Source organism: Nycticebus coucang, chromosome X (assembly GCF_027406575.1).
Source record: "Nycticebus coucang isolate mNycCou1 chromosome X, mNycCou1.pri, whole genome shotgun sequence".
In the NCBI taxonomy this organism is placed as follows: Eukaryota; Metazoa; Chordata; class Mammalia; order Primates; family Lorisidae; genus Nycticebus; species Nycticebus coucang.
The window spans coordinates 63,108,720-63,135,689 of record NC_069804.1 but is presented as its reverse complement, the minus strand read 5'-3'; the positions used below and the strand labels follow the sequence as shown (position 1 = coordinate 63,135,689).

The following is a 26,970-nucleotide window of genomic DNA, read 5'->3' as shown; positions in this document are numbered from 1 at the left end:
TGCCTGTCTTCTTCAGAGAAGTTTCTCTTCAAATCCCTTGCCCAGCCTGCGATGGGATCATTTGTTTTCTTGCTAATACGTTTGAGTTCTCTGTGGATTCTGGTTATTAAACCTTTGTCGGAGACATAACCTGCAAATATCTTCTCCCATTCTGAGGGCTGTTTGCTTGCTTTACTTACTGTGTTCTTGGCTGTGTAGAAGCTTTTTAGTTTGATCAGGTCCCAGTAGTGTATTTTTGAAGCTGCTTGCCCAAGGGGTCCTCCTCATAAAATACTCGCCCAGGCCGAATTCTTCAAGTGTTTTCCCTGCACTCTCTTCTAGCATTTTTATAATTTCATGTCTTAAGTTTAAATCTTTAATCCAGTGAGACTCTATCTTAGTTAATGGTGAAAGGTGTGGGTCCAGTTTCAGTCTTCTACAGGTTGCCAGCCAGTTCAACCAGCACCATTTGTTAAATAGGGAATCTTTTCCCCACTGGATGTTTTTCATTGGCTTGTCAAAGATTAAATAACAGTAAGTAGCTGGGTTCGTCTCTTGGTTCTCTATTCTGTTCCAGACATCTACTTCTCTGTTTTTGTGCCAATACCATGCTGTTTTGATCACTATCCATTTGTAGTATAGTCTGATGTCTGGTAGCGTGATTCCTACTACTTTGTTTTTATTTCTGTATAATGTCTTGGTTATTCAAGATTTTTTCTGATTCCATATAAAATGAAGTATTGTTTCTTCAAGATCTTTAAAGTATGACAGTGGAACTTTAATACAGATTGCATTCAAATATATATTTCTTTGGGTAGTATGGACGTTTTAACAATGTTGATTCTTCCCAGCTGTGAGCATGGTATGTTTTTCCATTTGTTAACATTTTCAGCTATTTCTTTTCTTAGAGTTTCATAGTTCTCTTTATAGAGATCTTTCATATCCTTTGTTAGATAAACTCCCAAATATTTCATCTTCTTTGGCACTACTGTGAATGGGATAGAGTACTTAACTGTATTTTCAACTTGACTATTGTTGGTATATACAAAGGCTACTGATTTATGAATGTTGATTTTGTAACCTGAAATGCTGCTGTATTCCTTGATCACTTCTAAGAGTTTTGTAGGAGAATCCCTAGTGTTTTCCGGATAGACAATCACATCATCTGCGAAGAGTGAAAGTTTGATCTCTTCTGACCCTATATGGATACCCTTGATTGCCTTTTCTTCCCTAATTGCAATGGCTAAAACGTCCATTACAATGTTAAAGAGCAATGGAGACAATGGGCAGCCTTGTCTGGTTCCTCATCTGAGTGGAAATGATTTCAATTTAACTCCATTCAATATGATATTGGCTGTGGGTTTGCTGTAGATGCCCACTATCAGTTTAAGAAACGTCCCTTCTATACCAATTTTCTTAAGTGTTCTGATCATGAAGGGATGCTTGATATTATCAAAAGCTTTTTCTGCATCAATTGAGAGAATCATATGGTCTTTGTTTTTTAATTTGTTTATGTGCTGAATTATACTCATAGATTTACGGATGTTGAACCAGCCTTGAGACCCTGGGATAAAACCTACTTGGTCATGATGTATAATTTGTTTGATGTGTTGCTGGATTCTGCTTGTTAGGACCTTGTTCAATATTTTTGCATCTATATTCATTAGTGATATTGGTCTATAATTTTCTTTTCTTGTTGGGTCTTTTCCTGGTTTGGGGATCAGGGTGATGTTTGCTTCATAGAACGTGTTGGGTAGTCTTCCTTCTTTTTCTACCTTTTGGAACAAGTTGAGCAATGTAGGTACTAATTCCTCTTTAAAGGTTTGGTAGAATTCTGACGTGAAATCATCTGGTCCCGTGTTCTTCTTTTTAGGGAGGTTTTGTATGGTTGATGCTATTTCAGAACTTTTTTTTTTTTACTAAATCATAGCTGTGTACATCAATATGATCATGGGGCACCATACACTTGTTTCATAGAATATTTGACACATTTTCATCTCATTAGTTGACATAGCCCTCCTGGCATTTTCTTAGTTACTTTGCCAAGACATTTACATTCCACATTTGCCAAGGCTCACATGTACCCTTGTAAGATGCACCACAGGTGTGATCCTTTCAATCCCCCTCCCTCTACCCACCTGCCCCCTCCCTCCCCACGCTTTCCCCCATCCCCCTGTTCTTAGGTTGTACCTTGCTTATAGCTTTCATGTGAAGGTCCCAAGTTAGTTTCATAGTAGGGGTGAATACATTGGATATTTTTTCTTCCATTCTTGACACACTTTACTGAGAAGAATATGTTCCAGCTCCATCCATGTAAACATGAAAGAGGTTAATTCTCCATCTTTCTTCAAGGCTGCATATTATTCCATGGTGTACATATACCACAATTTGTTAATCCATTCGTGGATCGATGGCACTTGGGTTTTTTCCATGACTTAGCAATTATGAATAGGGCTGCAATAAAGATTCTGGTACAAATATCTTTGTTATGATGTGGTTTTTGGTCTTCTGGGTATATGCCCAGCAGAGGAATTACAGGATTGAATGGCAGATCTATTTTTAGATCTCTAAGTGTTCTCCATGTATCTTTCCAAAAGGAATGTATTAGTTTGCATTCCCACCAGCAGTGCAAAAGTGTTCCCTTTTCTCCACATCCACGCCAACATCTCTGGTCTTGAGATTTTGTGATATAGGCTAGTCTCACTGGAGTTAGATGATATCTCAAAGTAGTTTTGATTTGCATTTCTCTGATGATTAAAGATGATGAGCATTTTTTCATATGTCTGAAGGCCGCTTGCCTGTCTTCCTCGGAGAAGTTTCTTTTCAATTTTCTTGCCCAGCCTGTGATGGTATCCGTTGTTATTTTCTTGCTAATGCGTTCGAGTTCTCTGTCTCTTTGTCAGAGACATAACCAGCAAATATCTTCTCCCATTCTGTGGGCTGTTTGCTTGCTTTATTTACTGTGTTCTTGGCTGTGCAGAAGCTTTTTAGTTTTATCAAGTCCCAAAAGTGTATTTTTGAAGGTGCTTCAATCACCCGAGGGGTCCTTCTCATAAAAAACTCACCCAACCCAATTTCTTCAAGGGTTTTCCCTGCACTCTCTTTTAGTATTTTTATAGTTTCATGTCTTAAGTTTAGGTCTTTAATCCAGTAAGAGTCTATCTTGGTTAGTGGTGAAAGGTGTGGATCCAGTTTCAGTCTTCTACAGGTTGCCAGCCAGTTCACCCAGCACCATTTGTTAAATAGGGAATCTTTTCCCCACTGGATGTTTTTCATTGGCTTGTCAAAGATTAAATAACGGTAAGTAGCTGGGTTCATCTCTTGGTTCTCTATTCTGTTCCAGACATCTACTTCTCTGTTTTTGTGCCAATACCATGCTGTTTTGATCACTATCCATTTGTAGTAAAGTCTGAGGTCTGGTAGTGTAATTCCTCCTGCTTTGTTTTCATTTTTGAGTAATGTCTTGGCTATTCGAGGTTTTTTCTGATTCCATATAAAACGAAGTATTGATTTTTCAAGATCTTTAAAGTATGACAGTGGAGCTTTAATGGGGATTGCGTTTAAGGTGTATATTGCTTTGGGTAGTATGGACATTTTAACAATGTTGATTCTTCCCAGCCATGAGCATGGTATGTTTTTCCATTTATTAACATTCTCGGCTATCTCTTTTCTTAGAGTTTCATAGTTCTCTTTATATAGATCTTTCATATCCTTTGTTAGAGAAACTCCCATGTATTTCATCTTCTTTGGCATTACTGTGAATGGGATAGAGTCCTTAATTGTTTTTTCAGCTTGACTATTGTTGGTATATATAAAGGCTACTGATTTATGAATGTTGATTTTGTAACCTGAGACGTTGCTGTATTCCTTGATCACTTCTAAGAGTTTTGTAGTAGAGTCCCTAGTGTTTTCCAGATATACAATCATATCATCTGTGAAGAGCGAAAGTTTGGTCTCTTCTGACCCTGTGTGGATGCCCTTGATCGCCTTTTCTTCCCTAATTGCAGTGGCTAAAACTTCCCTTACAATGTTAAAAAGCAATGGAGACAATGGGCAGCCTTGTCTGGTTCCTGATCTAAGTGGATATGATTCGAATTTAACTCCGTTCAGTATGATAGTGGCTGTCGGTTTGCTGTAGATGGCCTCTATCAGTTTAAGAAATGTCCCTTCTATACCAGTTTTCTTAAGTGTTCTGATCATGAAGGGATGTTGGATGTTATCAAAAGCTTTTTCTGCATCGATTGAGAGAATCATATGATCTTTGTTTTTTACTTTGTTTCTTTGCTAAATTACATTTATAGATTTACTTATATTGAACCAGCCTTGAGACCCTGGGATAAAGCCAACTTGATCATGATGTATGATTTGTTTGATGTGTTGCTGGATTCTGTTTGTTAGGATCTTGTTGAATATTTTTGCGCCGATATTCATTAGTGATATTGGTCTATAATTTTCTTTTTTTGTTGGGTGTTTTCCTGGTTTGGGGATCAGGGTGATATTTGCTTCATAGAACGTGTTGGGGAGTCCTCCTTCTTTTTCTACATTTTGGAACAGTTTGAGTAATATAGGTACTAATTCCTCTTTAAAGGTTTGTTAGATTTCTGATGTGAAACCATCTGGTCCCGGACTTTTCTTTTTGGGGAGGTTTTGTATGGTTGATGTTATTTCCGAACTTGAAATGGGCCTTTTCAACATTTCCACTTGATTCTGGTTAAGTCTTGGAAGGTGACGAGCTTCCAAGTATCGGTCCATTTTCTTCATATTTTCATATTTCTGAGAGTAAAGTTTCTTGTAATGTTCATTAAGGATTTTTTGGATTTCTGAGGAGTCTGTTGTTTTTTCGTCTTTGTCATTTCTGATTGAGGAGATTAGAGATTTTACTCTTTTTTTTCCTGATTTGGTTGGCCAACGGTTTATCTATTTTGTTGACCTTTTCTAAAAACCAGGTTTTTGATTTATTGATCTGTTGTATTGTTCTTTTGTTTTCAATTTCATTTAGTTCTGCTCTGATTTAGGTTATTTCTTTTCTTCTACTGGGTTTGGGGTTGGAGTGTTCTTCCTTTTCCAGTTGCTTGAGATGTCCCATTAAGTTGCTAACTTCCTCTCTTTCCGTTCTCCTGAGGACGGCTTGCACAGCTATAAATTTCCCTCTTAGAACTGCCTTTGCAGTGTCCCAGAGGTTCTGATAGTTCGTGTCTTCATTGTCGTTTTGTTCCAAAAATTTGGCTGTTTCCTTCTTGATCTCATCTCTGACCCAGCTATCGTTCAGCATGAGGTTATTTAACTTCCATGTTTTCGTATGATTATGTAGATTCCTGTTGTTACTTAGCTCAAGTTTTATTCCATGATGGTCCGAGAAGATGCATGGAATAACTTCTAATCCTTTAAATTTACTGAGGTTAGACTTGTGACCTAAGATGTGATTGATTTTGGAGTAAGTTCCGTCGGCCGATGAGAAGTGTGTGTATTCAGTTTTGTTGGGATGAAATGTTCTGTAGATGTCTGCTAGATCTAAATGCTGGATGGTTAGATTTAAATCTAAAATTTCTTTACTCAGCTTTTTGTTGGAGGATCGATCCATCACTGCCAAAGGAGTGTTAAAATTTCCAACTATTATGGAGCTGGAGGAAATCAAGTTGCTCATGTCTGTTAGAGTTTCTCTTATGAATTGAGGTGCATTCTGATTGGATGCATAGATATTAATAATTGAATCTCATCATATTGAGTATTACCCTTAACAAATATGAAGTGACCATTCTTGTCCTTCCTTACTTTTGTTGGTTTAAAGCCTAGTGTATCTGCAAATAAATTTGCAACACCTGCTTTTTTCTGGTTACCATTTGCCTGAAGTATGGATGACCATCCTTTCACCCTGAGTCTGTATTTGTCTTTTAAATTAAGATGTGACTCTTGTAAGCGACAGATATGTGGTCTGAGTTTTTGTATCCAGTCAGCTAACTATGTCTCTTTAGAGGACTGTTTAAGCCATTCACATTAATGGAGATTATTGATAAGTTTGGTGGAATTTTGGGTATCGAGTTTTTCAAAACTCCATTGGACAATTTTAATCTTTTCGCCATTGTAGAGGTTGGAGTTTGATCAGGAGTTTCTGAGTGAGTTTACGTTTGTAGTAGAGGATTGGGTTGGTCATTATGGAGGATAGGTCTGAGAATATCCTGAAGAGCTGGTTTGGTTGTGGCAAATTTCTTCAACATATGAATGTCATTAAAGTATTTAATTTCTCCATCATAGATGAAACTCAGTTTAGCTGAGTACAATATCCGGGGTTGAAAGTTATTTTGCTTTAGGAGATTAAAAGTCTATGACCACCTTCTTCTGGCTTGAAAAGTTTCAGCAGAGAGATTTGCAGTCATTCTAATGTTCTTACCTTTGTAGGTAATGGGTTGCTTTCGCATGATAACCTTGACAATTTTCTCCTTCATGTTGACTTTAGTGAAGCTAATTATGATATGTCTGGGGGATGACTTATTGGGGTTGAATCGTGCTGGAGTTCTGAAACTGCTATCTGAATTTCAGAATCTCTAGGCATGTGTGGAAAATTCTCTTTCATAATTTCATGCAGAAGGGCCTCTGTGCCCATCGATGCCACTTCATCATTTTCCGGAACTCCTTTTTTTCGTATATTTGCCTTATTTGAATTATCCCAAAGCTCTCTAAGAGAAAGATCCATTTTTGCTCTCCATTTCTCTTCCTCTTTGAGAGTTTGGGAGCGTTTGAAGGCTTTATCTTCGATGTCAGAAATCCTTTCTTCTGCTTGGTCCATTCTGTTGCTGAGGGATTCTACTGTATTTTTCATATCTTTAAGGGCACAAATTCTTGCTTCTGCGTGTCTACATCTTTGGTGGTTTTGTCTTTAAATTCATTAAATTCTTGAGACAACTTTTGAATTTCTCCTTGGAATCCTAATTCCATTTTATCAATGTTGTCTGCAATCCAAATTCTAATTGGATTTCTGACATGTCTGCCAGTTGTGTATGAATGGGATCTTCAATTACATCCGCCATTTCTTTCCTTGGGGGGGTTGATCTATTCTTGTTATTCATGTTACCGGAGATTTTCCGCTGATTCTGCCCCATGGTTGTTTTACTCCCTTTGATTTTTCCCCTAGGGTTTTGTTGAGGGCCCGTTCAGTGTTGTAGTCTGAGAGACTGGGACCCTGTCTGGTATGGTGAGGCTGAGTTCTTCTGACTTTTTGTCTGCTGGCTTCTGTTTGACCTCAGTGAAGCACTTAACTCTGGGTTGAAGTCTCAGTTCTCTGAGTCGGCCCTACCCAGGATGTTTCCGGGGTCTGTGAGTCACCTCAGGCAAATCCTATACTCAGGGGTGGCCTCCCCTGGTTGCCCAGGGAGGCAGGGGGTATGGCTTCAGCCGCCTCAGAGAACTGCCGCGTTGATGTGGGTCTCCCCCAGCCTCACTCCTGTGTCCCAGAGTCAGGACCGACCAGCCGTAGTTTGGGCACTGTCCACGCCCAGACAAATCCCTCAAGAATCTGGACTCCCGGGGGACAGGCCTCCAGATCCCAGAGTGAGGTTGGGGTGGGGTGCGGGAGCTCAGAACCGCTGGCAGCAAGCTCACTCAATTCCTCCCAATCTTTGGCTCCACCGCACCACCGTAGCCCAAGCCTCCAGGCTTCAGAGTGAGGGTGGGGTGGGGGTGCGGCTGGAGCCCAGAACTGCTAGGCAGCGAACAGACTCAGCTCCACCCAGTTCCTTGCCCAGCCTCATGGCATGCGTTCAGGTCTCCAGACCACAGAGCGAGGGCAGGGTGGAGCACTGGGAGCTCAGAGCCAGCAGGGGCTCAGAGCTGCAGGGAGCCCGGTTGACAGCGAGGAAATTCAGTTCCTCCCAGTCTCTCGCCTGGTTTTACCGTCGCAGCACAAACCTTCAGGCTTCAGAGTGGGGGCGGGGTGGAGAGAGCGGCTGGAGCTGAGAACTGCCGGGCAGCAAGAAACAGACTCAGCTCCACCCAGCTCCCTGCCCAGTCACACGGCAGGTGCTCAGGTCTCCGGACCACAGAGCGAGGGCAGGAGGAGCGCCAGGAGGTCAGAGCAGCAGGGAGCTCAGAGCAGCTGGTAGCGAGTTCAACTCAGTTATATGCCTGGTTGTATTGTTGCCCAAGGAGGGCTGCTGCGCCTCGCCTCAGGGAAGCGCTGCCCTGGTGAGGGTCTCCCTCTGCTGACTGTCCTCACCTCCCTCCCGTGCCCCAGAATCAGCGCTGACCAGCCGCAGCTCGGGAACTGTCCTCTCCCCTTTAGGAGTCACCCAAGAATCCAAACTCCTGGAGGACAGACTTTCAGACCTCAGAGAGAGTGGAGGGAAGTGCTGGGTGCTCAGAGTTGCCGGCAAAGGATATTTACAGATTTATACAGTTTTATGCCTGGCAGGAGAACACCTAGGCATCCTAGTAAGGGAGGTAGGTCCAGTTTGTAGTAGGTCTCTCCCGTGAAGTGTAGTGGGATGGCCTTTGATTTCTGCCCTTTTGTTTGTGGGGCCCTTAAGCCGATCATGTGGGGGAGGGGGGACTCCCGTCCGCTTGGTGATGGGTTTTGTACCTTTCGTTTGCTTCCTTGTAGTCGCAGCTCTCCGCAGCGGGGTTGATGTGCGCTCTTCAACTTTCTCGCTTGGTGTTGCTCAAATCCATCAGGTTACTTGCTAAATTTTCGTCCCCTAACTCTCCTTCAGGACGGGAGCCTCTGTGGAAAGCTGGCTTCAGTCCTCCATCTTCACATCCGAGCTCTGATTACCTTTTCTGATAGAGTCTTTACTATATTACTCGTAACTGTTTTATTTTCCCTGTCTGATATTTCCAACATATATGCCATAGCTGAGTCTGGTCCTCATGGTTGCTTTGTCTCTTCAAATTGTTATTTTCTTGCCCTGACTTTCCCATTCTTCTGCTTCCTGGAAACAATCTATATTTCTTTCAACTCCTACAGATGTATCCCACTATTATTTTTACTGATGCTTTTTAGCCTGGTAATGAGGAATAGGAGACCAGGGACATTCTACAATATTCTGATTAAATCTGAGTCTTAGACAGGCTTACCCTAAGTGCTGGAAATCTGACCTTCACAAGTGTTCCTATTTCTTCTCCAAGAGTAATGGTAGGCCTAGCACATTTTCCTGCCCCTCCCAGGTGAGAACATTTGTTTTCAATTCTTCTCCCCAAACTAAAGTGTATTTCCATCAGTAGCCTGAGTTTCTGGTACTTTTCCTTCTGAAGATTAAGATTATTTTCCTCTTAGGGGAGATAGGGGCAATTGGTTTGGGGCCAAAGGTGTCCAACCTAATTTATTTTGTGCCTCAGATTGGAAGAATTTTTTTTTGCCTTGGGCCATACATCAAATATATAAACATTAACAAAAGCTGATAAGCAAAAAAAAATAATAATAAAATAAAAAGTCCATGTATAATTTTCATTATATCTGACACCACAAATAAGCAAAACAGTACTCAAGTAATCTGCCTGCGCCTCACAGGCTGCAAGTTGGACACCCATGTTGAGAAAATTTTTGTTGGTATTGGCTATTCTGCTCTGCCATGAGCAGTGAGTTTCCACCAGTGCTCTCAAGCTATAAATTTTGATGCCTATCTTTCTGAATATTAAGACTTTTGTTCCATAGGGAATATAGGGGGACTGATCTAACTAGAATGTCAGCAGTGGTTACTGTTCTGTTGTTTTCCCCAAGCTAGAACCACAGGATATCTTCCTCAGAATTATTCTCAGTCTTTTCTGTCAACACCTGGTGGAATTCTGGGAGGAAAACTGCGAAAATGTGCAAATGTCTACAGACATTATCACACTAGCCCACAACCAGTTTTTAGCAATTGAGTAAATCACTTTTAGTTGAACCTTACTAGTTTTCATGTTGTTTCAGTGGTATATGCACCAAGTAAGCAACTGCCCTGGTTATGTAGCTCCTTTCAGATACCTGTTCTGGATGTTAGGAGTTAACTATTTCTACTGCAACCTTAGTTTCCTGATGAGTTCAAGGGACATCATTAATTTTCAGTTTCATAGCTATTTTTATTATAATGTTGTGAGAGATGTTCTTTCTAGCTCTGATCAAGTGAATACCAGATCAAGTGAATCTGGGGATAAACTTTTGAAGCTCTGTTTGTCTTCCAGCATCCATACCCCAGTTCACCAATTCCCCCACGATGGTGATCATGGTGGGTTTACCAGCTCGAGGCAAGACTTATATCTCCACGAAGCTCACAAGATATCTAAACTGGATAGGAACACCAACTAAAGGTATGTCTCTTAAACTCTGTGTTCTACACCCCCCTACAAGTCACTGGCTGAAAACTGAGTAAGGTAGCAAGCTAAAGTCCTCTGCACCAGAAATGCCACATCATAATTGGCATTTTTGGACCTACTGCTACCACTATTACTATTGCTGCTACCACTATCAGTACATTATTATAAATTTTATAATGTATTAAGTATATACTCTGTGCCCAATACTATGTTGGGCGTACATATATTTGGCATAGAAAAACTAGTACTAAGATTAAATATCTACTCTCAAGCAGTTCTATGACCTCAAAACAACCTATGATTAATATGCTATTTTTATTACTATTACTATCATTGCACACCAGTATTACTACTTTTATTAGAGTTACCATTTCTTCACCATTTCACAATTGAAAAAAATTAAAAGCCAACAGTTTAAATACCTCATCTAAAGGCACATGGCCAGTAAGTGACAGATCCAGGATGTGAATTCCAAGTCTGACATTCACTGTGCCAGGATTGAAGCATGGTTCTACTGATGAAAAGAAGAGAGAATCCCAGATTGGCCCTGTACTCTCCTTTTTGTCACTCTCTTTCTCTCCTTCTTTTTCTTGCCCATCCCCCACATCCTATCTGTTTTCCCCCTTCCCTCCCTCTCTCCAAGTATTCTCTTCTCTTTTTCCCATTTCTTCTTTCCTTTCACCTACATTCTCTTTATCCAGTTCACTGGCAAAGAGTTTTCCAATGGTTTCTCATGTATTAAAAGCCATACCAGGCACTGGAAATATAAAAATGGATGAGATGAGACTTATGCTTTGTCCTTGAAGTGTTCTTATTCTGACTGGGATGCATAAGAATACTTCACATTTTCTAGGAATCCTAGAGCAGGAACAGGGTGCTGAGGGAGCTTACAGAGGGATTTGGAACTTGAAGGCAGCGACAACTTCCTAGATAGGGTATATTTGAGCTGGGTCCTACAGGAGGAGTAGGACTTTGGCAGAGGGAAGGAGAGAAGCATCTCTCATGGAGGACTGCAAGCTCCAAGGAGCCTCTGCTGAGTATAGGGACATACAGAACTCAGGAAGATGGGTCTCTCCCCTGATCTCTCCACTTCCTGTCTGCTCCACTCCACTCAATTTCAGAGGCTTCCAGAGTCATATGTCAAAGCATGAAGCTGACCATGCCTGGAGTCTCCAAGGGCCCCCATAGCCTGCTGGTTTAAATCCAAGATCCTTAGCCTCTTGGTAAAGGCCCTCCACAAGTGGCCCCTTCTTGCCTTTCAGGCTTCAGCCACAGTAGATGATACAGCATCTTGCAAACATGCTCTGCCTGTTCCTCTGCAGGAATACCTTTGTTCCCTACTCCCACCCATATACCTGCCTATAAAATATTCCTACCCTAAAAGGCCCAGTCTAAGTGAAGTTTTCTCTGATCACCCCAAGTGTAATTAGTCTTCCCTTCCCCCTGACTCTGGCTCCATATTATTCATATTTCTTAAGAAGACTTAAGAAAACTCTGTTAACTGCTTTATTCACTGCCTTGCTGCTGGATTTTGAACCCCTTGAGGGCCCCATGATGACCATCCAGTTAATCTCTGAGACCAAGGACTCAAATCCTGCTTCAGAGAGTAGGTATCAAAAAGTATTTGCTGGATGGATGAATGAAATATCATTTCTTTGGCTGCTCATCCCCTTTCTCCTCCTTTCCTACCCTCCTCTCTGTTTTTTCACAAAGTAGGGAAACGTGGCCTAGAGATTTAAATTTAGCTTGTCCTTCATGATATAGAAAAATAAAACAACGTTGATCTATGAGTCTAGAAACCCAGTCTATATCTGTCACTAGCTCACTCACTGACCATTAGTGATTGATTTTACTACCTAAATCTAAGTTTTTTCATCTTTTCACTGGAGTAGGGCATTAAAGGATTATTATTTATAAATAGTGGAAAGACTACCTGCTTTGGAGCCACAGAGACCTGGGTTTGAATCCCAGATCCCCATTTATTAACTGTGAATTTATTTCCTATCTCTGGACTTTAATTTTCCTCCTTTGTAAAATGGGAATGATGATACCTTGCACGGTTTTAATAATGAATAAGTGAGCTGGTAGCCATCATTTGAAGCTTTACAAGTACATTTTATAGCTACAAATTATACCTTCCTCTACCTCTAAGGTCCCTCCTAGCAAGGACATTTTTTGGCAACTGGGGTCTTCCCAAACTCTTCACTGGTACTCCCTGCTTTCAGTGTTTAATTTAGGCCAATATCGACGAGAAGCAGTGAGCTACAAGAACTATGAATTCTTTCTCCCAGACAATATGGAAGCCCTACTTATCAGAAAGTAAGTACCCAACGTTTTAAGAACTGTGGTGCTCCCTGGCTAAGAGGCAGGTCTTTGTTCAGATATTGGGGGAATGGGACAGAGTAATCTGGGCCAGGAATGAGGCCCTCTAGAATCTCAAACAGTAGTCCTTCCACCATCCTGCCCAAAGCTTATTTTAACCACCCCATTTCTCAAGAACCTTTAACAGTCTCTTACTTCTGACAAGGAAGAATAGTAATCCTCAGCTTAGCATTTCAGACAAGAGCCTTCAGCTTAGCCCAGTCTAGTCTCTGGAGGCTCAATTTAACCTCCTCTACAAGACTAAGCACTCTCAGAACAGAGCCCAGGGATCATTTATTGATTCATGCCTTCATCATAGAACCCAATAATAAAAATCACTGGAGAGATTTTTACTGAAAGTGTAAATAAACTGCCATTGTCACACCTCTTCTTACACTGTTACCCATGCCAGGAATATCTTTTACTTCACAGACCACAGGTACCTAGGCTGTACCTGGGATCCTAAACCAGTTCAGTGTGAGCTTCATTAGCTCAAGGGTTGGAGCCATTAGTGTCATGACTTTTGTAATTGCTTAGCTTTTTCTGGATATGTCACTGTATACCTGTCCCTGAGCTGTGCACTCAGAGTTGCTTTCAACTATTTGAGCCTCTGTGCTTGACATGGTGCCCTAGGTAGATATTCAATAGATGAAGAATTCAGTGTAAGACATGTGAGAGATGATATGGAAGATAATACAGAAAAAGAAAGCTTAATCACCATTATCCACTATTCTGGTGGCCAGAGGTTGTCTGTTTCTTTCTCGGTCTATTTCAGGCAGTGTTCCCTGGCAGCCTTGAAGGATGTTCACAACTATCTCAGCCATGAGGAAGGTCATGTTGCGGTAAAGAAATTTCCATTTTGGCAGTGCCCATAGCTCATTCAGTAGGGTGCCAGCCACATACACCGAGGCTGGCAGGTTCGGACCCAGCCCAGGCCAGCTAAACAATAATGACAACTGCAACCAAAGAAAAAAAAAAAAGAAGAAGAAATTGCCAGCAGTGTGGTGGGTGCCTGTAGTCCCAGCTACTTGGGAGGCTGAGACAAGAGAATCGCTTATGCCCAAGAGTTTGAGGTTGCTGTGAGCTGTGACACTACAGCACTCTACCCTGGGCAACAGGTTGAGACTATGAAATTTCCATTTTTACCTTGAGTATATGGTAAGATGGAAAACAGCTGATATGTACCATACATTTTTCTAAGTACTTTCATATATTAATAATTTAATTTTATGCTCCCAGATGAGCTAGGTATTGTTATTATATGCCATTTTAGAGCCCAGAAGAATCACTCACAGAGAGATAAAATAATTCCCCAAGGCAGTACATAACATACACAATAGGACCAGAAGTGGAATCCAGGTTGTGTAGCTCCAGAATCCCCACTCTTAAACACTATTATCTGCTAGTCAGCTTTCAAGAAGTCAGGAGGGCAGTACTAGCATTTAAAACTGCAGTACAGATATTTTTGTGTTCTAGAGATTTACCTAAACATTTAGTCAATATAATTTCATAGACTGTTTGGATAGTATTTGCAAATTCTAAAAGGAAAAGAGATCTTCAAATATGGAAATGGTCCCAGATCAGGTGCCAAGGACAGGGAGTTGTTTCCTGTTCATGGGAACTTCTTAGATGATAAGGAAGGAAGAAACCTCACCTGGGAGTTGTGAGAACCAGGTCTAACTCTCCTTTATCAGCAATTCTCAGTGATTTTGGTCAAGGCAAGTCCTTCTAGGCCTCAATTACTTTATCTGTATCGAGTGAACTTAATAAATACCCACAATTTTCTTCTTGCCAACTTATTGCATTCCCAGGGGCTGGTATATTTCTGCACAGAAAATAAGGCCTTGAGTGCTTGTGAAATTAAATAAGCTAATTCCAAGTCCTTCCTATCTTTTAAAACCATGCTCAAGTTCTACCTTATTCTGGGATCCTTCCCTTTAACACAGCAATGGACAAAGAATAGGTGTTCTATCAATACTAAATTTGGGGGTAAAAAATTACTAAATATGAAGAAAGCTAATCTCATTACCTGCCTCTAGGTTTTTGATGCCACCAACACTACCAGAGAACGACGGTCAGTGATTTTGCAGTTTGCCAAAGAACATGCTTACAAGGTACAGTAATACTCCCAATCTTACATAGAGCCTGATTATCTAGTACAAACTCCAAAGAAGGGCAAACCAGGAGACTCAGAGCAGCCAAATCAGCTACTGTAGGCTCAACATTCTAATTTGGTTTTCTGGCATTTTAGGATGCAGTCAGAAGCAGCAAAACAGAACAGGAAAGGAGGGATGCCATGTTAAGCAATGGAAGATGACTATTGATAGGCTGACACTATGGGGAATGATGAGGAGAAAGGAGTGGAGAGAATCACTATAAAAAGATGATATAAGAACTAAAATCCAGTAAAGATAAAAACAGTCTGAGGCCAGTCAACCTAGAGCCAAACTGTTTTACAAAACTCAGAAGACTGAAAGGACAAGCTGTGAATATTATGTTGTTGGAGGTGCCTCTGGGATGACTCAGAGCCATTGAGAAGAATTCAAGCTATGTTTGCTTTCTACTAAATGTAATTCCCTGTTAGAAATTTCTTTTCTGTTTCTCTCATAGGTCTTTTTCATCGAGTCCATTTGTAATGACCCTGGTGTCATTGCAGAAAACATTAAGGTAAGGAGCATCAGTTCCCTTTCCTCCTTGATCTGACTTAAGCTTGGATGATGCCTAAAAGATCTCTGTGAGATTAAACAAGTATTCCTCCCTGAGTGTCTCCTCCCATTTTATACAGAAATCATTGCCTGACCATCATGACTCACAATGAACCTACAAAATTAACTGAAGCCACCATATAAGTATGCACCAGGCACCAAGCTTAACTTTCATTAATTTTTCTCAACAAATCTAATGTATTCAGTACTACTGTGAAACCAATTTATAATCACTCAAACTTGAATATGAAAAGTGAAACACAACTATAGCCTAGGATGGAGGAGGGAAGGAGAGGGAGAAGGGAGGGGAGGGGGGTGGTTCGATAGAGGGAGAGGTAGTAGGGGAACCACACCTATGGAGTATATTGCAAGTACAAGTTGGATCTATCAGGTGTAGAACACAAATGTCTTAATGTTGTAATTGAGTAAATGAGGTAAAGGCTATGTTGATTAGTAGGATGTAAGCACTCCAATTTGTACAAATAATCAACACATTGAATCCCATAATGGCATAAATGTATTTATGATCTATGTACAAATGACTTAATAAAAAAATAAAAAAACTTGTACATTAAGGATAATTTTTATATCAAGAGAGGAAACTGAGGTTCTAAGAGGAGAAATATATACATTGTCAAGGATTAATACAGCCAGAAAGAGATAAAAGTGGGACTGGACCTCAGGTTTGGCCATCTGCCTCAAAAACCTATGGTCTTTATTTGGTCCTACAATAATATCAGAACTATCTAGGCATGTGGTCTAGAACTAGATCATTCACAACATTTTGTTGTTCCCTACTTTACCAAATTATTAAAGCTCAGATACAGAACAGACCTTAAAGGTTATCTCCTTCAACCCTCCATCAGATACATGAAACCTCAGCTAAATTTTTCTCCAGTTTTTTTTTTTTTATATATACCTGCAATGGAAAGAGGCTCATTACTTTTAACAAATGCAGTCCAGTGAAGCTGAAATGTGCCTCCCTATTATTTTCACTTATTGGTCCTTGTTTTTAACCTCCTAGGACATAAAGCATATCCAGTTCCTCTCTTCCCTCTTCACCTATGCATCTATCTATCCATTTATTGATTCAAAATAAATTTACTGTTATATTTACACTTGGGATGGGCCATTCTGTGCATTAGAGACAGATAAGTGGATAAAAAATAGGCCTTTCCTTGAGCCCACAGTGAGGGAGACTAACTAGCATATGGATAGAACTCTGAGATCAGTGTTGAGATTTGGGGAACAGAGGAAGCTGTGGAAGCACAGAACCCCTTGCATGGGGATTAACATAAAGGAAAGCTTCCCAGTGGAAGTAATAATTGAGCTGAATATGAAGAATGTATGGGAATGTGGCAGGCAGGTAAAGAATGAGAAATAAGGGAATGGCGTGTACTAAGTATGGCATCTCCAGGGAAATGTAAGTAACTTAGTTTAGCTAAAGCAAACTGTGTAGAAGAAATAGGGAGCACTTGGAGATGAGGACTAAGAGATAGTTTGGGGCTCAATCCATGACAAGTCGTGAGCCACCTATGAAATAGATCATACTTTTTTCTGAAAGATATGAGGAAATGAGGAAGGGTTTTAAGTAGGAAGATGGCTGTGGCCAGATGTGCATGTTAGAACTATCCCTCTGGCTGCCTGAATAGTGAATAGATCAGAAATAACAAGGCTGTAGATAGAGTAATAAGTCATGAAGCTATAGTAAGTACAGGTAAGACAGAATAGGTATTTAGACAAGACAACAGAGTGGAGAGGATTGAGGATTTGGTGACTGCTAGGATGTAAAGGATGATAAACATGTAGTATGACTCTCAGAATCCTTTTAGGTTCAGGTGACTGGTTGGGCGATAGTGACATTCCCTGAGATAAGAATTGTGGGAGGAGATAATAGGCAGTGGGGGATTACGATATGCCAGCCATCAGAAATTCAAAGACAACATGCCATATATTCCCAGTAAACTTTTGATACACATAAGACATTATGTCCCCTGGCCAAGATCTCTAGTTCCTCTTCTTCAACCTTTTTCACACTGCAATTTCTGGTCCTAATATAAATGTAACAAATGTTCTTCTTAAGTAGTATGTGCTGTGGGACTAAGTATAATGTAACAGGTCTTGTTTGACCACACAGATCTAAAGAATGATGAAACACAGTGTCTGGCTACTCTTTAATTGACTAATGGTATAAACCTGGGCAAGATTGTTTCTCCAAGACTCAATTTCTTCACCTTTATAATGAAGGATGTTGTACTAAATGATCTCTATAAGGGCATTGTCAGAGTCTCTGTCTCTCAATGTATTCCTTGATGCTTCTGTCCTTCTCCCTAATCCCAGCAAGTGAAACTTGGCAGCCCTGATTACATAGGCTGTGACCAGGAAAAGGTTCTGGAAGACTTTCTAAAGAGAATTGAATGCTATGAGGTCAACTACCAACCTTTGGATGATGAACTAGACAGGTAAGAGCCCATCACCCCAAAATTGAAGTCCCTAACCCAGTTTTGATGTCCCATAGGACCTATGGAAATGTTCTTCCTTTCTGGGCCTCATCTTTATCTTCAAGATGATGCTCTGTTTTTAAGGTCCTTCCTGACTCTTAAGTCCTCAATGTGTAAGGTATTCATAAGATAACTTTAATAGTTATTTCTTGAGCAATATGGACAGATCAGGACCCTGGGAACAAATGCCTTCCTTCTGTGGGTGACTGGTTTGTTGATAGTGACATTCCCTGAGATAAGGATCATGGGAGGAGATTGTTCCACAATAGCACCATATAGGCTAAGAGCATATAGTGAGGTGATAGAGCCTTCAGGAAGGGAGCAGAAGCAAGAGAACAACATTGACAAAACCACAGCCCTATGCCTAGACTATTGCAGGTCCTTGGTTGTTGTTTGATGAATCAGTTTGGCCTGACGACAACAGATCTAGAAGATCAGTTTTATGTCATCACTTTTTCCATCAGAAGACATTTATATTCCATGCATCAGGTTCATCCCTGAGCATAGAACCCAAGAGGGAATAGTTGTCCTTGCTTTGACAGAATGTCAGTGAGTTGAAAAAAACAATGAGTATACAATTGATCACAGTTATGAAGATAATAAACCAAGGGGGCACAGGATCCAACTCAGCTTGGAGGAAGGTCTAGAAAAGCTAGATTACCCAATAGACAGACTAAACATGCATTTAGGGCACTAGCAAGGTAGGAGCTACCAAAAAGAAGAAGAAAACCATCTTAAAACCTTTTTAATATTTAATATTTCAAAAACAGCATCAAGGTAAAGTGGAAACAAATAAAGCCAGAACCTAGGAGGACCTCCTCATATTAATATATTGTTTATAATTTTTATACATTACACATAGTGGGGAAAAGCATTAGCCACTATAATTTTTCCTTGTACGGCAACTTTAAATGAATTCTAGGCCCAAAGAAACCTTCCTGTGGATAGTGAATTTGCTGACTCTTGAGGGATGAATACATAGGAGCTCAAATTGGAAATCAGGCAAGACAGGTCCTTTCAAGCAAAGAGAACAACCCTTTTTAATGGCCTAGTTAAATATGAATAACAAAGGAGTACAGAGAATATTCCAAGTGTTACAAGAAAAGCATTAGGGAAAGAATGAAACAGAAAAGTTATAGCTATGGGCATGGGACCCTGAATTGAGGCCAGCTGGGGCCAGTGTGTGAGGGCCCCTAGACTAGCAGACTAAGCTGAGGAATTGAGAAGTTCTCCAAGAGCCACATAGGACCTAGAGTTAGGAACAGAAAGTAACTAGGCAAGAACATTGGATCAGATATGTCCTACCCCTAGGCTGTGAGGGTTCTAGGAGAGATAATTTGAGATAAGGTTCTGGGTTCTAAATCCCAAGTCTACTTTTTCCTGAGAAAGTTAACTTGGACAAATCACTTTCTTTACCTGTGGTTCAGTTTCCTCACCTATAAAACAAATGATAATCTCTGCTCTGTACGAGGGTCATGAGGACTCATGGATTTTAAAATCCCCACTCCCTGACAGATGCACAATGTTCAAAAATGCAAATGCCCTATGAGAGCTATTGGGTATAGCTCATAGGACTGGGCATGAGCAGTATTGTGAACATATAGAAGACTTCTCTAAGAAGATAAAGCGAAAGGCTTTCTGAAACAAAGCCAATCAGAAGACTTATCTGCCTTAGGTTAGTGCAGCTTTTTTTCACTTACTTGTTTTTGTTACCAACCAGGGTTGCTGGTGTCACCTCATTGGCCCAGCCTCTCACACCTCTTCCCAAGAATCTCTCTGAATACTCTTCAAACCAACAATTAAAGAACTAATTCCTGGTACATCAGAAGTCTCAGGAGTCATGCTTCACAGTTCTGATCTGATTAATCAATGTTTCTTCTCCATCTCTTGGCTTCACCAAAGACAGATAGTTGAAGAGGTTATAATTATTAGTTCATGACAGAGAATAGAATTGAGGAAACAAAAAGGAATTTGTACCAGGGACCACAAGTTCCCCCATGGTATTGTGAACTTCATATTCTCATGTCCAAGTACTTGGCACAGTACAGAGGGACTAACTATGGAATGAATGTTGAACATCTATTATGTGTTTCCACATATGTATATTCCTGACCACCCAAAGAGTTCCCAAATGGCAAACACTGGGTCCCCACACCAAGCGCAATGCCTAAAACAGAGGAAGGGATGTTTGTTGACAGCATGGAAAACAGGGAAAGAACACAGCCCAATCTGTTTTCTGAGTGGGGAGAGAGACACACATACTAAAACACATTTGTGCACAGACACTATCTGGTAGTTTATTGTAGAGTGTAAAGTATAATACATAGCTCCAAGAACAAAAGGGGAGAGCTTGGCTCAGGATCAGAAAGTTAGGGGAAATAGATAAGTCAAAAGCTACCAGTGAGATGTTGGAGACAGCCAGGGATACAGAGGATTACTCCTTATCTCTGAGTTAAGAGTGGTGTGAACTAAAGAGGAGAGAACCCCAGCTGCCTATAGTATAGTGTGATGAGTGAAGGTGAAAAGACAGCCTGGCTCAAGCTGAGGCTGAAGAAAGAAGACAGGGGAGATGGTAGCAAGCATTGAGAACCTTGGTATGGTCAGGAAACAAGTCTATAGGGCAGATACTGAGAACAAGGCAAGGCATGGCATCACATTAGGTGAGAGCTGGGTTGTGGAGTAGGCTTCAAAGCAGAGTGTGTGGTTGGAGCTTTCTCTTGGGTCAACTCCACCATCATCAGCTCCTGAACCCTTGTTCCTACTTGGCTCTGGCCCAGCCACCTGTCCTACATTAAGATCTTCGACGTGGGAACACGCTACTTGGTGAACCGAGTACAGGACCATATCCAAAGCCGTACAGTCTACTACCTCATGAACATCCACGTCACACCCCGCTCCATCTACCTATGCCGGCACGGCGAGAGTGAGCTCAACCTCAGAGGCCGCATCGGAGGCGATTCTGGCCTCTCAGCTCGGGGCAAGCAGGTGGGAAGGGCCCCCATGCACCCAGAGGGGTTGGCCAAAATGGCCAGGTGAGTGGGGGTCAGGGGATTGGTCACTGACTGGGTCCTGAGATAGAGGACCCAGGTCAGGCCCTCTGACTCTCCTGGCATGAGTCTCTTCTCCCCAGTTGAGCACACCATCCTGCATGAGCTGAGTACACCATCCTGCATGAGCTGAGTGCTAGCTAAGCAAAGGGATGCATTGCCCAGCATTTGGCCCTACACCAGGACTTTTTAACATGGTTGTTGTTCCTGCTGGGAGGACCACCTGGAGTGGCACAAGTGAGAAAAGTAGTCAAAGGACAAGTGAGAAAAGTAGTGAAGGGACATGTATTGACATTATTGCCATTTATTGGACACCTATGTGAAGTCATGCTGTGATCTGCTTTCACACATGCAGGCTCATTTAATCTTCACATGAGCTCCTTGGGGTCAGCATTGCATCACCCATTTATGAATGAGGTAGCTGAGGCCCAAAGAGTAACAGAGAATGACCCCAAAGCTCATAGCTGGTACTGACAGCCACTACCTGTGCCTCAACTCTCCACTGGAGAGGCATGAAGTATCCTAGGCTAGGTATGGCCCCAGAAGATGTGGTTCTCAAGGCTCCCTTTCTTACCTCCAGATGGACAGCCTCCCCTTGAGATAGACTCTGGCATCTGACTCCCCTTCTCCCACCCCTCTGCACAGCATTACAGGCACCTGCAGCAGGGGTGTCTCAGTTGGAACACTCCATCCTGCCCACCTCGTCAGACACATGGCCATTTCCACAGGGAGCACCTTTGTGGTGCACAAGCACACAACTGCCCCAACCTTTGCACTTGTGGGTACAGTGCACCAGCTTAGTTTACAAGTCACTTCCCATCAACTGTCACCCCCATTACCATCACTCTTACTTGTGTAGCACTGGTGCCCCCCCTACTATATAAAGTGGCACTCACAGACAGCCGGTGAGGTGAGCCAGTGCTCTTCTCTGGCTCTTACAGGCAATGAGGCCAGACGGGGCAGGGATGTTTCCCAGGGCACACGGGGACTGTGTGAGGGATTTGGGGAGTTAGACCCACATCTCCTACATCCCATTCAAGGGAACCTAACACCTGAGCACACTGCCTGCTGACTCGTATCTGTGAGTAAGTGTTATGTATAACATGGCTATAGCTCTATGTATACATCTAGATATAGATGGATATTCCTAATACACAGCATCCATGATTAATATAACACACCTACCTGTACACAGAAGAAGCTCTTCTGGGCTCCTGCATCCCTTTGTGGTTCCCTTCAGTGCTGCCATCATTCTCTCGCTGCACTGGCCATCTCCTGAGAACAAGAACACCCCAGCACCCAGCACAGGGCTACACACACTCAATGCATGTGTGAATGCCTTTAGAACCTGCGTACTAGGAACCCTTCTCAAGCAATAGGCATTTACAGTGTCAAAGAGAAATGGAAATGTCTCCCAAATCCCATACTTCCACCGCCCAATCACACTTTGGGTACCACACTCTTTGCCATTGTTCCCAAGAGTCTGTTTTCAGTGCCTACATGAGCCTAGACGAGCATCTGCTCCCCTGAGGGCTGGCAACAAGAGTGTTCACACTTAGGCCAAAGGGTAGCCAAGGACTTGCTACTTGTGAAGCATAGGGCTTAGTAGAGGTGGGGTGTGGACAGGACTCAGTCATGTGATTGGATTATCTGCAAATATGTACTCAAGGCACCTAAAAGTACAGTATGGAGCCAGAAATGGAATGAGAAGGGAGGCAGAAATGGAATGAGAAGGGAGGCAGACTGTGGATATAGTTCATCCATTTAAACGTTGTCCTAGGTTCCACAAATGTTAGAGGCGGGTCTGTTAGAATAAATAAATAACTGAGTAGGGGATTCAGCGAGCAAGCATTCATGAACACACACACATGCACACACATGCTTTTCTATTCACCTCACTCTTGATCACAAGGAAAAGAGTATGGCTTTTTGTAAATTAGGAACATTTAAACTGTCTACTCTTGCTTATTCATAACCATTCCATTTGTGGCAGATCTGAGCTTGTTACTATGGCTACCCTGTCCATTCTCACCTTTCCTTTTTCCTTCTTCTCCTCCTCTGCACCCAACACCCTAGTATGCCTATGCCCTGGCCAACTTCATTCAGTCTCAAGGCATCAGCTCCCTGAAGGTCTGGACCAGCCACATGAAGAGAACCATCCAGACAGCTGAGGCTCTGGGTGTCCCCTATGAACAGTGGAAGGCCCTGAACGAAATTGATGCGGTGAGATGTAGGGGGTGAATATCATGGCAGTGGGAGGGGCTTCAATATGGCCTTATCCCCTGAGTTGCCCCTATTCCAATTCCAATGAGGAAGCTAATTAATTTAACAAACATTATTAAATAAACATTTAATAAACATACATTACAACCATGTATGTGTCAGACCCATGTGTCTTGGAGATCAGTGAAGGCCAAAAGAGACACAGTCTCTGTCTTTATGAAGCAATCAGTAAACAGGACATCTCAGTGGGACAAAGCGTTATGAGAGGGAAAGTTAAGGGATTCTGGGGGGTGAGAATGTGAGGTGCTCCTAATCAGACTTGGTGGGGGAGGGATTTGTAAGAAAAGCTTCCTGGAGGAAGCAAGACGTGAGAGAAGCAGATTGTAAAATTTAGTTCAAGGACAGAGAACAGCTGTGCAAAGGCCCAGAGATTAGAAGAGAGCATGACATATTCAGGGAACTAAAAGAAAGAATAGCAGAGAAGCTGGGGTGGTGATAATGAGGTCTGGAAAAAGGGGAAATGAAGCTGGAAAGGAATCCTGGCCATGGGGCCTGGATAGTCCATGTTGAGAGATTTATATGCTGTCTTAAAAACAGAGGGAATCCATTCATGGGGTCTAAGCAAGGAGGATTGGTCTGAACATGATTCACATTATTTAACAAAAGTCCACCCTGGGCATGTGTAGAGACTCAATGGGAAGAGAGCAAGAATGAGCATGGAGATTAGTAAGGAGATGGCTGCATTAGTCTGGCAAGAGGTGAGGGCATGTTGGACCAGAGTAGTGGCGTTAAAGATGAAGAAGAAAGACTTGGGGAATTTTTCAAAGTTGGTAATCAATAGGACTTGATACTGAACTTGCTGTAAAGGGTGAGGAGAGGGAGGAGTAAAGGGTTCAACCCCAGTGATCGCAATTTCCATTTAGCATCAGGTTTTTCTGTAAGCTCTTTGTGAAAGAAGCTGTTTCCTCTTCATTGTCTACCTGTACTGTAGGTACATTGGCACTGGGCAGCAGTCTACAGGTTTCAGTGGTTGGATGTCAACATAAAAGCCTCATCAAAGGTGTAGATAACTTGCATGTGGGTAGGTTAACTTGCTTTCTTGTTAGATATATTCTATAGACAGATGTGTGTGTACATTTACACATATGTACATAAATACAGATGACTGAGATACACATTTAGAAAAAAGCTATGCAGCATTGTTCTACATATCACACACATTCGCTATAAAATATTTGCAAATAAATATGTAAATTCTTCATCTTAAAAGTTTAGTGCTATTTATTTCTGGCCCACATCTGGTGTAAACATTTATTGAACATCTGCTTATTTTAGGTTTTGTAGTGGTGCAAGAGACAGAGATTGATCTGATTGGTTCCTATCTCCACTGAGTTTTTAGGCTAAATAAGGTAGACAGAGGAATAAACAGAAATATAAAACTGTGTGTATGATACAGGCTCTGATAAGTAAGATTATGGGTGCATAAAAGTCAGACAGAATCTGTCTGGAGGAAGTAAAGACTAGCTGAAGACTGAAGGTCAAGTAGCAGTGAACCAGGTAGAAAAGATCAGAAATGGTATTCCAAGCAGAGAGAGCAGCATAATCAGGATATTGTGTGCATATGAAATTGGTAAAGTTGTAGCACTGGAGACAAAGAGAGAAAAAAGAGGAAGATATTTGAGAGAGAGGAAAAAGAAAGAGATTTGAGAGAGATTTAGGAAGTAGAATCTCAGGAATTGTCTCAAGGGGGATATGGAAGAAGCAAGAATTTAGAATGATGCCTAAGTTTCTGGTTTATTGTATATGATTAATAATAATACTTAATTCCACTGACTGAGCCTTTAAAATGTTCCATGTACATCCCGTACTAGTATGTTTGACATAATTCATTTATAATATTCAAAACACTTATATGAGGTAGTTGTAATTTTCCTCATTTTGCAGGTAAGGAAAATAAAACTCAGAGTGATTAGGCCATTTGCCTAAAGTCAATAAGGAGTCAGTGGCCATTTCCACTTCTAGCATTTCTCAGAATAGAAAGTTGAAACCAATGTGGAAGGACCTTGTGTAACCAATAGGTTGCACGTTCTTTCATGATCAGTGTCATTGGAGAAGTTTGACACTGCAAAGCTGTGGTTTGGGGTGGGAGTTCTGTTCCTCATCCCTGAGAGAAGCCTAGTAGTTGGGTCCAAAAGACATCAACTACAGCCTGCTGCACCTTCCCCCCACCGCCACCACAAGTTGGTTTAATTAAAATCTACACACTCAAAAAGGAAACCTTAGAAACCCAGCATCACTTCCCACTGCCACCACCAGCCACCTACCTGTGGGGATTGCTAAGTAGATTTTGAATCTCTCATAACCTCCTGAGGAACTCATTCTCTGAGTCCTCGGTTCCTTCTTTGGATGAAGAGAACTCACTCTGGAATGGTTAGGAATGTATTAATTTTTCTTCAGTGAGATGTCTGTGGATACCTCTTCCTTTATATGCCACAGGTCCCAAAGTAGAGGTCTGGGTCGGATGGATGGGAAATGCTATAAAATGAAATAACCTACTATATATGTACCCACTCACATGCACTAGCCTATGCAGTCACAGACACCCACCATACACTGCTCATACATGCACATGGACCCTCTCTTAGCAATCATACCTGCAGGCGTAAACATAATACTTAGATGTAAGGTATACACCTACAAACCTACTGGGACAATCATAGAAAAACACTATACACTCAGCCTGAACACACCCACCTATTCATATCCATTCACTCTCATATCCACATAGCCACATATATCGTGTAATACACACACACTCACAGACAACATGCCCACCCCAGAGCTACTTTTCCAGAATCATTGGTCTCAGAATTATGACAAAGGCTGTGTGGATTTCACTGTGTGAATACTTTTGCTCCCAAATACTTTTTTAAAATTAAATCATAGCTGTGTATATTACTGCATTTATGGGGTACAATGTGCTGGTTTTATATACAATTTGCAATACTTACATCAAACTGGTTAACATAGCCGTCACCACACTTACTTTTTTTTTTTTTAATTTTTGGGGATTCATTGAAGTTACAATAAGCCAGGTTACGCTGATTGCATTTGTTAGGTAAAGTCCCTCTTGCAATCGTGTCTTGCCCCCAAAAGGTGCCCCCTCCCTCCTTCCCTCGCTCTGCTTTTCCCTTCCCAACCCCTCCCTCCTTCTTTCTGTCTCTGCTCTCCCCTTCCCCCACCCCCACCATGACCTTAATTGTCATTAATTGTCCCCATATCAAAATTGAGTACATAGGATTCATGCTTCTCCATTCTTGTGATGTTTTACTAAGAATAATGTGTTCCACTTCCATCCAGGTTAATATGAAGGATGTAAAGTCTCCATTTTTTTTTAATGGCTGAATAGTATTCCATGGTATATACATACCACAGCTTGTTAATCCATTCCTGGGTTGGTGGGCATTTAGGCTGTTTCCACATTTTGGCAATTGTAAATTGAGCTGCAATAAACAGTCTAGTGCAAGTGTCCTTATGATAAAAGGATTTTTTTCCTTCTGGGTAGATGCCCAGTAATGGGATTGCAGGATCAAATGGGAGGTCTAGCTTGAGTGCTTTGAGGTTTCTCCACACTTCCTTCCAAAAGGGTTGTACTAGTTTGCAGTCCCACCAGCAGTGTAAAAGTGTTCCCTTCTCTCCACATCCATGCCAGCATCTGCAGTTTTGAGATATTGTGATGTGGGCCATTCTCACTGGGGTTAGATGGTATCTCAGGGTGGTTTTGATTTTCATTTCTCTAATATATAGGGATGATGAACATTTTTTCATGTTTGTTAGCCATTCGTCTGTCTTCTTTAGAGAAGGTTCTATTCA

General features: G+C 41.6%; 1 protein-coding gene across 4 annotated transcripts in view; it reads left to right on the top strand.

Moving 5' to 3' along the window:
- PFKFB1 (6-phosphofructo-2-kinase/fructose-2,6-biphosphatase 1) overlaps positions 1-26,970 on the top strand; it is a 74,141-nt gene that overhangs the window by 31,486 nt on the left and 15,685 nt on the right. For all 4 annotated transcript variants that reach the window (XR_008377601.1, XM_053579894.1, XM_053579893.1 and 1 more), the window contains 8 exons: positions 10,129-10,254; positions 12,486-12,579; positions 13,397-13,463; positions 14,661-14,735; positions 15,232-15,288; positions 17,667-17,788; positions 20,605-20,812; positions 22,951-23,097. Coding sequence is in view for 3 of the 4 variants with exons in the window: in XM_053579894.1 (XP_053435869.1) it covers positions 10,129-10,254; positions 12,486-12,579; positions 13,397-13,463; positions 14,661-14,735; positions 15,232-15,288; positions 17,667-17,788; positions 20,605-20,812; positions 22,951-23,097 (896 nt within the window). In the remaining variant the exon portion in view is untranslated. The remainder of the gene's footprint in view (positions 1-10,128; positions 10,255-12,485; positions 12,580-13,396; positions 13,464-14,660; positions 14,736-15,231; positions 15,289-17,666; positions 17,789-20,604; positions 20,813-22,950; positions 23,098-26,970) is intronic.